General features: G+C 32.1%; 1 protein-coding gene and 1 non-coding gene across 2 annotated transcripts; one reads left to right on the top strand and one right to left on the bottom strand.

The window, feature by feature from the left end:
- Nucleotides 1–1,168: 1,168 nt before the first annotated feature.
- Nucleotides 1,169–9,729, bottom strand: LOC145032549 (uncharacterized). The gene is made up of 3 exons (XM_078981397.1): nt 9,422–9,729; nt 8,832–9,139; nt 1,169–3,177 (listed from the first exon to the last, which is right to left on the bottom strand). The coding sequence occupies exon 3, from the start codon at nt 2,642–2,644 to the stop codon at nt 1,250–1,252; it is 1,395 nt and encodes a 464-aa protein (XP_078837523.1). The 5' UTR covers nt 2,645–3,177; nt 8,832–9,139; nt 9,422–9,729; the 3' UTR covers nt 1,169–1,249.
- Nucleotides 7,020–7,122, top strand: LOC145033090 (U6 spliceosomal RNA). Its single transcript, XR_013677332.1, has one exon. It is a non-coding gene; the product is annotated as a U6 spliceosomal RNA (small nuclear RNA).
- Nucleotides 9,730–14,592: the final 4,863 nt, after the last annotated feature.

Raw genomic sequence — 14,592 nt, 5'->3', positions numbered from 1 at the left:
AATCGATTAGGTTAGAGGCTTTGACCGAGTCAGAAGCAAAAATTGATACAAAACACTTGGACCGAGGACCGAGTCCGAAAACGAAGAGTAAAACTCATTCCAGAGGTTATTTGTCGTACCGGATTAGGAGAAAAAAGTTGGACTCGATCAGAAATTAGGACCGAGTTAGAATCCTCAATGCAAATCAAACATGTTATAAACTTTTGTCGAACATAGTCCTAGCTATGGGCCCGTTTAGAACCCTCATCAAACAACCCATATGTAGTGGAAGGACGTGAGAAGGTTGACGGTAGTTGTGAATATTTGTTAAATATGAATAATCAAGCCTTTAATATTCAAAAATCCTATGATCGGTATTATTGTCCACATAAACAACGGTAACATGGTAAACAACTTATCGAATATTGTTCGTTATGTGTTGCCACAAGTGGTTACATTAATACATTGTGTGATATCAATGGTGGTGTGTGTCATCATGTGGAAATAGATATAGTGGAAGGGGATCAACAATCGGTAACAATCAAATCCTAGTACAACGATTTCTCAAACTAGTCAATTTAAGTATGTTCATCAAAAATGGAAATGAGATGGTTTGAAACCGTGTCCATTATGTGGAGAAGTTTGAATTTTGTATGAATTATTGAGAATAATAATGATAATTCAAGGGGTGAATATGATGGAGTCAACGATTATTGTGTGAAAATGAAGAAGTCGGTGTCTATGGAAACCATAATGATTTTTGGTGTAGATCTCCCCCATTGCTATGTCTAGGATCTATTATTAAGTCCAAAGTACCAATACATTATCAACCTACTTTACATGTCTCACCGAAAAAGACTTTCTAATTAAAGCAAAACAAATAATCCAAAAACATGTTTTAGTCGTATTGTCTTTCTGAAAACTATAAATGGCTCATTATGGTATTGAATTTTTCCAAAGTTGGAATAATGAAAGACCGATATGTTACATTATATGTTACAGTTGATCAAGAATTCAAATATGTTACATGATATGGATTGCATTGTGAATCTAATGATTTTGACTACTATGCTATTTACCTTTATGTTGTCAGCTTTTCTATCATTTATATTGTGAAGTACAAAGCTACTTTCAGAAAATGCAACCTTCAAGGCTTCAACTACATATGTTTTCAACTCTAAATTCAACATTGTTAAGGACCAATGAACAACATGGTTTAATACTGTTGAGATGTACAAGAAGAGGCTCTTTGAGATGCCAATATCATGTTTCACAATTCCACTATGGAGTCCATATAAGCTCCCTGAATCACAGATCTCAACCTTTTCAAGAAAGTGTTATCATGGTCATTGGAAGAAGATGGTGATAAAGTGGCTACAAGAACAAAATTATCTTGATTCCCAACATCTATTCCATAAACCTTGTGAAAAGCATCCTTAAGTTGTTGAACCAAATTCATATAGATTACCTCATTCTGAGGAACCACATTGATGATAAGGACACCATGATCATGAAGAAGTAATCTCACAGCTTGAAAAACAGATTTTTTAACAAATTCTGGTGGTGGAGCACTAATTCCATTTCGAGCCTCACTTGAATCCAAATCAGCCATAACTACATCAAATTTATCATCTAAACCCTGAAAACTAACCTGTGAATCATGTGTGTCACCTTTTGTCACAAAGCTCTGAATCACTTCTATTGCATCTCCAACAATTAGTTGAATAGATTTCCCATTGTTTAACCCAAAATACTGTTTTGCAGCACTCAGAACAGCTTCATCGGCCTCCACTCCAACAACTTCAAACTGCATTTGAGTGTTCAAGAAACTTAACAAAGCACCACCACCAACCCCTAAACACAAAGCTCTTGGAGTAAACCCTTGTTCAATTCGGTCATTGAGATGTGAAGCAATCAAGAAAAGACCAGAAACCATAGGAGTCAAGTATGGGTGAACCAAAACCGTTGTGTCGACATCAAACGTTGCGTTCTTCATTTTCCTCAAACTTTCCAAGTCTAACTTTGTATTACTCTGGCCATCATCAAGAATGGGGATAAGAGGGACCTGCGATTGAATCAAATTAGGCATTCTTTTAAACCTCAATCTCCTCCGGAGTTTTTTATCGCTATCATTATTACTTTCCATTTCAACATCTTCAACAACAAACTCACCAACGAAGGGGCCGACAAATCTAGCTATAATCACACGATACAACACATCATCTTCATATGTCAAGAATAGGAGATTTGGCAAACCTTGCTGAAAACACACTTTGGGATGCAAAGCCATTACAAGCGGGTGTATTTCGTCTTCTAGTTTCTCTCTATCAACAGTATCAATAACCGGAGGGCGAATGTAAACGGGGGGTTCTGGATTAGGCGGGAGATCATTACCGATTAGGATGAGACGGGAGAGGCCAGGGATGTTGAACAGAAGCTGAAGATGACCAGATTCAGTACAGAAGTTCCAGTCTGTTTCCCGTTGGTCCGGTACAATCATGGCGGCGACTTTTGGGAGGTCATCGGCAGCAACAGTTACCGGAGAATCGAGTACGGCGACGCGAAGCCTTGGAGTGTTGAGGTTGCAGGGGTGGTTAACGGGATTTGGGACTGTGAATGTGATGAACTGCGATGGCGTTAGGGTTTTGAATATTGGATCGTTCATTACTTGCGTTGATAAGAAGATAGAAATGCAGGAATCGGAGTTTTATAAAACTGTTTTGAAGATCGCAGTACACGTTTGATTTGAAAATTCATATCCAAATTTTCCATCATCGTTGGAGTCGAGCGTTCTAGGGTGTTTGGGAGTTTCTTAAATATAATATCTAATAAAATAAATTTTTAACTCTCTCATTTCCGTTTTCCTATCTCGTTCAAACATACGATCCATCCTCTGATGACTCATCTCCGTCGAATTGTCTCTAATCCTTCATCAAATTTCATGCTTTTGATTTTGAAATTGCTTCTACTCACATGAATACGGTGAAGATAAACGACGAACATGATTTATCTTCGATTTCCATATCCCAATCGATCAAACTATCATCATTGATCATCAACCTATATGAAATCTGAAATCCCCCAACGATCAAAGTTTTATTGTTACTGAACTCCTCGATCTCACGTTCTTCATATAAAAAACTCCAGAGTACACTGTAATCGCCGACTTCATCTCGGCCTCCACTATGGATTGAAGACCTGAACGAAAAAGATGATCCCTTGTCGATCAAAATTTAGGTATCATTTGTTTCTATTGTTGACTCATGACCTTTGTTTGAAGTTTATGAATTTTTTTTGCCTAATTGTTTAGTTAAACTTGTTTAGTGAATATGTTTTTATAAAGAGTTAAATCCTTGTGTTGATTGTAGGTATAAAAATAGACACATGTGTTATTGAAAAATATGGATATTTATTTGCACTCAATATGTTCGATGAAATGCCTCAATGAGATATATCACATGTTAAATTCACTTTGACTTCATAAATTATAAACTAATTCCAATTTAGGTTTCTGTCCAAGTCAACATCGGAAATGTTGATGAACTCGTTGCCAATAAAATCATCACACGGGTACTAACTATACCATTCTATCTAAAGTGGCTGAAATTTGAGTTATTGTTTTTTTATAGTGTTGTATGACTAGATAAAACTTCATGATATTCATCAAATATGTTAAATGTTAGTGTCTTGATACATTAATCATTTTTCTTTTACTTAACTTATTAATACATTGTGTCCAAATTAAGATTAAGTAAAAAAGAAAGTCATAAAAGCTATCTGGATTGATTGAGTTAAAAGAAAAGGATCCTAAATCATTGAAACTTAGTAAAAAAAGATATCCTGTAAATATTTGAAATGGAAGGTTGCAGCATATTGAGGTATTGACACCAATGAAGAAACTCAACTACTATGTTGTCCTAAACCATTTGAGGTAATCTGTGATTCCATGAATTCATCGTTTTCTTTGAAAGGGGATTCATGTTATTCATTGTGTACTAATTTGAATTGAATCTATATCTTAAATTCATGTTCTCATTGTTACACAAATTAATAATTTCATTTCCAAGAACACCTTGTAAAAACTTCCAATGGATTTGTTTATGTTGCCATATATTGAGATCAAGAGAAGCCAGTTCTTATTACATATCCTGATTTAGCTTTAAATTGTAAGTGATTTTGTTTTTCATTCGTTAATCAACAAAATTTGTTGAAAATAAATGAAATCTTGCTTATTTGTTTGCATGTTTGCACATATATGTCATGTTTCCAAGGTATTTTCTTGTGCCCCAAAGCATTTTCTTTACTGATTCCTAATTTCTGCATTTACCATATTAGCCCTCCCGGCCATGAGGTCAACAATCAAAACTTCATTTTTATTTTTTATTATTCTTTTTTAAATATATAAACAATTCAATAGTAAAACAATTTGTATTCCTATCTTATTTTATACATCTTTAAGAGCTATTGTAGTTGGGAGCTGCAGTAATGTCATATAATGATCCATTGTTATCTGTTGATGACTTAGCTGATCAGGTTGCTGAAGTTCTTGAATATTTTGGGTATTTTTATATTTTCTTAGTTTTTCAACTAATAATTTGGATATAAAGAATATTTACAAACATTCTAATACTTATATTATTTTTTGGACATAAACTAATTATATAGTGCACTAATAATCACCATCTGCTTCTTTAGTATTTAATTTTTGAATTTGTGTTTTGGAATTCAGCAAATCTCATATAGTTATAGAAAAAAATCACATGTAGTTCACATATGGATCACATGTGATTCACATATAAATCATAAGTGAATCACATATGAATTACATGTGATTCACATGTAAGTAACATGTAAATCACAAATGATTCACATGTGAATCACAAGTGATTCACATTTGAATCACGAGTGATTCACATATAAATCACACATGAATCACATACAAATCACAAGTGATTCAGATATAAATCACATGTAATTCACATGTAAATCACAAGTGAATCCCATATGATTTACATATGAATCACAAGTGATTCACATATGAATTAAATGTGATTCACAAATGAATCATATATGAATTACATGTAAATCACATGTAATTCACATATGAATCAAATGTAAATCTTATATGATATATGCATGTGCATTTTTGTGAGTGTTCCTGCATTAATCAATTTTTTTTTTTAAATTTTCTTGTAGATTTTGAAGAATTTGTAGAAAATATTGAAAAGGTGAAAAGTGATAAATTGAAGAAAATATAAAAATCTTGATATGACGAAATGATAACATTATGAATCTTCGAGGCATTTTTTATTTTTTATATTTGATTTTGTATCGAATAAAATACTTGTACTATTATATTTATAGATTGATTAATAAAAATGAGATTTTTTTTATGATTTCCTTACGAATATTATAGTATAAGAAATATAGATATATTCATTTGAAAAAAAATATGAATATATGCACCTAAAATGTTGATTTTTTTTTTTGTTAAAAACATTAGAGTTTTTTTTAAATATTCTATTTTTTATTAAAATTTACTGATTTTAAAAAAAATATATATTTTTTTAAAAAATGCAACTTTACTAAAAGACTTGCATTTTTTAAAAAAAAAAAGTTGTAGTTTTTTTTTTTTGAAAAAGTTGCACTTCTTTTTAAAAAATTGCAGTATTTTAGAAAAAAATGCAGTTTTTTGAAAAATTTATAGTTTTTTTTTTTAAATTATTGTTTTATTAAAAAAATTTGTAGTTTTTTTTAAATATAGTTTTTTTTTTCAATTTTTTTTTTGAAAAAGTTGCAGTTAAAAAAAAATAAAGTTCTTTAAAAATTTATGCTTTCCAAAAAAAAAATTAAAAATCTGCAATTTAAAAAAATGAAAATTATTTTTTTTATAAAAAATTCAAAATTTTGTTTTATAATGTTAGTTTGAGAGTTTTTTATTAATATTTTCAATAATACAAAAAATTAAGTGAGATTGGTATGATAACGATTATGCTCTTAATGATTTGATTTTAATCCAACGCTCCACCTTTAGTTCTTAGGTTATCGGAATAATATATATATATATATATATATATATATATATATATATATATATATATAAGGTTAGATTTACGACGTAATATTGAAATATAGAAATGCAGGAATCGGAGTTTTATAAAATAAACCGGATGCTTATCGGTTAAACTAATGACATAAATTTTTTATTTTTCTAAAAAACTAAAAAAAAAAAAAAAATGTTTAAAAAACAATCTCAAACACGTCCATCTTCATCATTCTTATTAACTTTATTGATTAATTTACGATTCAATTATATCAAAATTCCCATTAAAAAGTCAAATAGAAAAACTAGAAGATTTTTAAAAAAAATAAGTTCGGGTTTAATCAAGAAAAAATTTAAATATAGAACCATTTATGATATTACCCTAATTTTTAGATATAAAATAAAATAAATGATTAATATCATAGAAGATGTATATTGATTTTTTCGATTCGATAATTTTAATTGTTCAGTTTTATTTTATATATATATATATATATATATATATATATATATATATATATATATATATATATATATATATATATATATATATATATATATATATATATATATTTGGAAACCCATTAATTTTTTAATAAACCTTTAACTTTTTTTTTTGGGATAATGACTTAGGAGGGTAATAAAGTTTTCAGTTTTTCCGTATTAGGTCACTAAGGTTTTTTTTTTTTTTTTTTTTGCGTATTAGATCAATATGGTTGTTATTACCGTTTAGAAATAGTCCTTTTACCAGTTTTAACGGGTAAAATGGATTATTTCTAAACAGTAATAACAACCATATTGGTCTAATACGCACAAAAAAACCTTAGTGACCTAATACGGACAAACTGTAAACCTTATTACCCTCCTAAGTCATTAACCCTAATTTTAAAGACATTGAGAATATATGACCATCAACAGTAAACTACTTCGTTTAGAACTCACGTCGTCCCATATAACCTGCTACTCCTCTATATGACGAAGCTCTTCATCTATAGTCATCCCTTTGGGGACATCCGATAAAATTGGAACGATACAAAGAAGATTAGCATGACCCCTGCGCAAGGATGACACACACAAATCAAGAAATGGTCCAAATTTTTTTTTAACCCTTCGTCATCTTCTCTGGAACCCTAATAACCTTTTCAAATGTTAATAGAGTTCAATTGCAATTCTCACGTTTCAGTAGTTCATCTACTGAAGTCATGATCAGACAACATGTGGATTCTATGGTCAGATTGATCTTCTTGTTGATGTCTTCAACCATTTGTGGCAAGTAAGGGTGATCTTTCTTTCTATAAAGTCTCCTTTAAGTTTTTTACTTTTCCTGTCATTAAGTTTCATGCTTTATAAACTTCCGTTTATGTGTTGTATATAGTATGTATGTATTTGTTTATGTGCTGATTTTTTTTTATTCATTTTGCAACTTCAGTTTCTTAGTTCATGTTGTGGTTTTGCTTTTTATAAAATAATTGATAATAGACATCCTCTGCAAGTTCCTGTTGGTTTTACATTTTCATTCGTTATCAAATGTAGACATTGATGGGAGGTATCAAAGTGAGATTGTTTTTGTATATATGGATGTGTTCATGTAAACATTTAAATGATAAAAAAGAAGTTATTGATAAAATGTTGCATATTTATGTAATGAAGATCATCAATCATATGAGTTTTTGAACTTAGAAGTTCTGGAAGGTTGTGAGATAAATTTAAATGGAAGCAACTATTTTCAGTCAAACAAATCAGTCACATTGATTAGTAAGCATGTTTTCTAAATACTTAGGGTTAATGACTTAGGATGGTAATAAGGTTTTCAGTTTGTCCGTATCAGGTCACTAAGTCATATCCTTTTTTTTTTACCAAAACTCCTCACATTGACAAACTGTTTCTATTGAACTTTTTTTTAAAAAAATTTAGCTCATAATTCCAACTAGTAACCCCCCCCCCCCCTCCCCCCTAAGTATATTGTTTTCATAGTTTACATATTCATATGATTTTTCTGCTTGAATACGTATTATATATATATATATATATATATATATATATATATATATATATATATATATATATATATATATATATGGTAAAAACATAAAAAAAAGAAACTGTAAATTTAATGTTTTTTTTTTGCGAAGTTAATATAATAGTAAACTGTTATCACCGGTAAAAGGGTAAAACCAAACATTTTTTGGAAAATGTTAAGGTAAAACAGGAATAAAATTCAACTTTGGGCAAAACCGATAAAACCCTGAAAACTTGAGGGTTTTTATGACATTAGTCAATTTAATTATGAAAAATATTTCAAACATTTTAATTTTTCGTTCAAAAATTATAAAAACTTCGAAATATTAGTCATAAGTCACAATAAAAAATGATAAATTGTAGATTGGTAAAGGGTAAAAGACATAAAGTGGTAAAAAAATAATTTGCAAAAAAAAAAAAATAATAAAATAAAAAATAAAAAAAATCAAAGGAAGGTAGGATCGGATCGGAACACCAAGTTTAAAAAATAATTCAATAGTAAAATATATTTGTATAAGAACACTAACAAAAAAAAGAAACCAACCTGCAAAAATAAAAAAGAAAAAAGAAAAAAATAAAAAAAAAAAAACTATTCAACACCAAGTTTAAAAAATAATTCAATAGTAAAATATATTTATATAAGAACAAAAACTAACACCAACCACAGTTGATAATGTATTGAAAAATGTGAAAAAAAAATCATGAATTCCTATATAAGAAACCAAATCAAGTGAAAATTTGAACCATAAAAGACTCATAAACACAAAAATTCATATATGATTAGGCTCACCTAAGTTGAAGGTAAAGTTGAACGAGTCTGTGGATAATGTTAGAAACCATTCAAGGACAATTTGTTCTAGTGAAGTATCATCTTTATCCTGCTCTTTTAGCAATGTCATTAAGTGTATGAATTATATCCTCCTTTATTTCCAGGTTGATTGGAGGTGGTGTGATAGACCAAGCATTTGAGAATGAAGGCTCGTAACCTCATATCTGTTTCCTTTAACCCTTTATTTAAGTAAGAATTGTTTTACAGGCCATAAAATTAGGGCAAATTACATGGTAATCTCCATACTTCAATGACTATCTTTTCAATACCTAAATAAAAAAACCATAATTAGCAAAGTTTTTTTTATAATATAAGTTAATTATTTGAACATTCAATCAAAAGAAACACATGAAAATTTGATGATAATTAGACACATATACACAAACATTACCTAAACCACATCTCAATTCTAAGTTATCACACTATAAGTAAATAAATTAGATCAAATAAGCGTAGTCTATTGTAAATCATTTAAAGGGAGAACAAACAATTTTGAATGAAACGAAAGCAAACGAATAACTTTAGGAATATATAGTAGGAAAATTGTTTACCTTCCAGGTCGAAAAAATTAGAAATATCATGTTACTCCTCATGTAAATAGAAATCAATCCAATTGAACCAAAAGAACCCCAATTGCTAATACAGGAGGTGGCAGTGATAAAGAAGAAGCAAAAAGAAGACGTAATCTATAGCACCGATTTAGTACGACACCATTGATTCTAATTGCTAAATAAGGCGATGGTGCCCATTCAAGGGACGGTGGACATGAATGTCGATGGTGGAGGCTATGGCAGGCAGTGTCGCTGGAGATGGGTAAAAAATTAGAGAGAATGGTGAAAGGGTGAGGGAGGGGTGGAATTGAAATGAGAAAGCAGGTTCGAGAGAAAATCAATAAATGGAGAGGCGGTGATGAGCGATCATTTAATGTATGTGTCTAATTGGAAGAATGGGGAGGTGGAAGCAGTGAATAACACGTATACCACCAGAAAGGTACAACAAATGAGTAAAAAAATTGGCCCAACAGAAAGGAAGTATTGTTGGTAAAGGAACTCAAAATTAATATGATTATAAATATATTATTTTTCATTTTATTGGTGTTTTTGATAATTTTTAAGGAAGACTCTTATAAAATTTTATTATTTTGTCAAAATTTATGAAAAAATCTCAAATTAATTATTTTGCTTAAAAAAAGACACAATACTGACTAACGTAATCAAATCAATCAAATCAACCTATTTTAACCTTCTTAGCACGTAACTTGTTGAAGTGGTCTAACTACATGACATGGAGATTATTGTGGCCTAGTTATTTTACTATAAAAGTCAAATTTTGATTTCCAATCACAAATATCATTGTTGTTTTAACTTTCCTTCAAATCACCACCACCAGATCATTAGCAAAAAGATTTATGATTCAACACAGTGAAAGCTAGAATCCTAGAAATAACATAATTCTAACTTAATATCATAACTAATCTAAACCTCTATACAAATATATTATGAATCCTATTCAACATTTACAAGTTGTATATATTATGGGTGAGCATTTGGATCAGACCATACTCGTTCCTTAACTGATCCGGTTTTGCAAAAATTGGTGGACATTAGACCGGACCTGTTGAGGCTTATCAGGTCCAAATCTAGGTTCGATTTCCGGTTCTTTGATGTAGGAGTGAGCATTTGGACCGAACCGATTTTGCAGATTTAAAAAATGGTTCGAATAGAAAACATAAAATGCCTTTAAGGAATATGATACATTAGTATGGAGCAAATTACTTTTAAGACTGAAATGTTTGTAACGGAGAAAACATGAAAATTGGAATTTGCTTACATAAAATGTGTCAAATGTGAGAATATTTTCAGAATATTTATAAAAATTGTTCAAAACGGGAAGATTAAAGGTAAATCCGCTAAAATATCAATAAAAAGGAAAAAGCTAAAGGTCGATTTTAAGGAAAAATCATGGTTTAATACGAAAAAACCTACTATATACAATATTTTTTCCATATCATAAAAAATATTTTTTTTTATAAAATTTTACGACGAACTAAAAAATTAATCAAATTAAATATAAACTACTATTGAAGGCTTTATTGTTACATTGTTTTTTCTTTTAGTTTGTTTATTCAAAATTAATGATTAACCAATTTGATTTAAATATAAAAAATAATGTAATTAATACATAACTAGTAACTGGCCAATCATGTGTTGCAACAGAAAATTCTTGAGCTTACCTCAATCCTTCAGCCTCTAATGACTCTCAGGTTCAACGTTATTCGACAACCACTAATAACTATCAGGCTCACCCCGATCCTACAACCATTGATGACTATTGGGTTCACCCCGATCCATCAACCACTTACCATGGCAGGATAAACTATCATAAGACATAACCATAATTATGAAACTTAAGTATCCATATTAAGCATTTGGATTGTGAATCGAACCCCCAAACCCCCAATCAAATAAGAACAGACAAGGAGGTCTTCATCACAATCCTCCACCTGAGTCCCTAACATCCTAGAACCACATACATGAGAAATGCCTTACAATCAAAGGAAATACCTTTGCACCCAAAAACTAAGGCTATCATAGAAGGAATTTATAGCAATACATACAACACAACCAACAAAAAACTCTGAAGGTCGCACAAACGTGAAAAATCCCTCAAATTGAGCAGTCTGATAGAAGATGAATCGACTTAAAGCCCTCCCACTGCAAAATCACCAATCTCCCCCACTTGGAATTTACGAATCATTAAAAAGATGCCAACACGTCACCAAGAGATCCAAATCGACCCAACCGGGATAATACTAACCTAGATTCTAAGAATTAAATTGGAATTGGAATTAAATAGTGTTAGGTTGCAAAGTCACTCTTGGATGTCATGTGTGCTTACTCATTTGTATGTGTGTAATGAGTTGTCTTTCATTTATAATGAAGTGAGTTACACTCACTGTATGTAAGAAAGAACTTTGTGAGAGTTAGTTTAGAGAGATAAATTTTGCAAACCCACTTGTACTCTTTCTAAACTAATGAGAGTCAAACCCAGATTTATTTACTCTTGTGTTCTTTGTGTTCATGATTATTGCATGATTCACTAAATCATTTCATATCCCGCATTCGTCATCATTCATTTACACCGCTACAATTGGTATCAGAGTTAGTGGCGAGGATTCAATTCTCTCATGGAGCAATTTCTGAGGGGGATTGTTGGGGGTCAGAAATGGCATCGACCAAGTCCTCGCACGATGGCTTGAAATGCCGAAATCGAATGCCTGGTCCTAGAGGGCTAAATGCGCTATATGGTGATTATGAAATGTAAGAGTTTTATATGTTATTTTTCTCAAACTAAATATGAATATTAGCTTATCATAACACATTTTTCATACAAAACACTTTTTATACCAAAATAACCAAACATATTCAACATACTACATTTTAAGACCAAAATAAATAGTTAGAAGAATTGTATTCAATGAGGGTATGAACCAATATGACGTATGTAGTATTATAATCGTTATTAATCATTAGGAGGTTATGAAAGTTTACATATTAACTCATCAACCTAAATTTACGCTTTGGTTGACTTTTGTTGGCCAATTTTGACGGTTGTCACATCATCCCCCCATTAGAAGGAATTTCGTCCTGAAATTAGCTTTTTGTATCAGGTTCCTAGGAAATAGGAAATAATTGTGGATACTTTTGTTTCATTTGGTCACCGTGCTCCCAAGTAAACTTAGATCCTCGCTTAGCGTTCCAACGAACCTTCATTATAAGGAGGCGACTTTGTTTTGTTTTCTTGACCTCCCTATCCATGATCTCGACGGGTTCCTCGATGAAGTTTAGACTTTCGTTGACCTCGATCTCACCTAACATAATGACATGACTTTCGTCGGATAGGCATTTCTTCAGGTTTGATACGTGAAAGATAGGATGTATATTGATGAGGTATTGGGGCAATAGGAGATTGTAAGCTACATGACCTATCCTCGTAGGGGTCTCAAAAGGTCCTGTATACCATGGATCAAGTTTTCCTTACTTACCAAATCGTATCATCCCTTTTCATGGTGAGACTTTTAACAGTACCTGATCTCCAATCTGAAACACCAAATGTTTGCTTCTCCTATCAGTAAAGCTCTTTTGCCGATCTCGAGATGCTTTTAGTCGTTACCGTATTTGAACGATCTTCTCCACTGTTTCCCGTTTAATTTATGGGCATGTGAGTGTGATATTCGTCACTTGACCCTTAGCCAGTAAGGTATCACCAACCTCAGCCCAACATCATGGTGACCTACATTTGCGTCCGTAAAGAGCCTTGAACGGAGCGACTTTGTTGTTGGAGTGGTAGTTGTTGTTGTAGGAGAATTCAACTAAGGGAAGGTGAGCATCCCATGTCTGTTTGGGGATGGTAAGATGTACTCATGTCGATTCGGGTTCCCAAGGACCTCTGCAACGATTTCCAAAAGCGAGAAGCGAATCGAATATCCCTATCTGAGATGATGGATAGTGGCACACTATGCAGTCTCACGATCTCCTTGAGATACGTCCTTGTCAGCTTTTCCATTTTGCCAGTCTCCTTGATTGGTATGAAGTAGACGGACTTGGTTAATCTGTCAACAATCACCCAAATTGTGTCAAATCTACCAGAAGTCTTGGGTAATTTTGTTATGAAGTCCATCGTGTTTCGTTTCCACTTCCACTCAGGTATCTCTGGCTCCTGCAAAAATCCTAAGGGCTTTTGATACTCTAACTTTACCTTGACACATCTCAAGCACTTGCCCACATAATTAGCAATCTTAACTTTCATGTTTGGCCACCAATACAACTTTCGTAGGCCCAGGTACATTTTGTTTGAACCAAAATGAAAAAAATATTTAATCTTGTGTGCTTTATCCATAATCAATTCTATAAGTCCACTAACATTTGGCGTCCAAATTCGATTCATGAAGTATTGAATCCCGTCATCTCCGAGTTCAAAGTTCTTATCCATTCCTCACAGCGCTTCACTCGAGGCACTTTCTATTGTATGGGCCTCGAGTTGAGCATTCCTAATTTACACGGAAAGATGTGATTATATGGTCGTCGTTAATGATCTTACTCGACACCCTGAGTGTTCCTTCCGGCTTAAAGCATATGTCACTATGTTCACCTTGCCCGTATGGTAACAAATATCTCATTCATAATCGTTTAACAACTCGACCCATCTTCATTGCCTCGTGTTAAGCTCTTTCTAGCCAAGGATATGTTAAAGGCTCTCGTGATCAGTACATACCATACACTTGGTACCATACAAATATTGTCTCCAAATCTTTAATGCGAATATCACGGCTTAAGCTCAAGACCGTGGATAATGTAAATGACCTCATGGGTTTTGAGCTGCCTAGAAGCATAGGTGATGACATTTCCTTTTTGCATGAGCAATCATCCCAACCCCAGGAGGTCTTCTGGATATATGTCGGGAAAGCACAGACTTCTGGTATGTCCATCATTTCCTTTGCCTCTTTCTCCTTATTTAGTCTTGGCCCTCATCCACACCCTAAACCTCTTATTAAGCTTAATTTTGGTGTTATAATCCCTTTGATGCCTTACCTGCACGTAAAGTTAGCAACTTTACGTGGTATCTTAGTCTAAAAAGGCTAGATCTGTAGGTTAGGACATTGGAGTCAATCGGAAAGGGCTGAACACGTTAAGACATGAAAACTCGACGAGTTGCTTAGCCA

Source organism: Lactuca saligna, chromosome 2, assembly GCF_052625555.1.
Source record: "Lactuca saligna cultivar CGN05327 chromosome 2, ASM5262555v1, whole genome shotgun sequence".
Lineage (NCBI taxonomy): Eukaryota > Viridiplantae > Streptophyta > Magnoliopsida > Asterales > Asteraceae > Lactuca > Lactuca saligna.
The sequence above is the reverse complement of the archived record's forward strand: the minus strand, read 5'-3'. Positions and strand labels throughout refer to the sequence as shown.

Coding starts and splice junctions, on each gene's coding strand:
- LOC145032549 (XM_078981397.1), bottom strand. CDS start 2,644: ATGAACGATCCAATATTCAAAACCCTAACGCCATCGCAGTTCATCACA.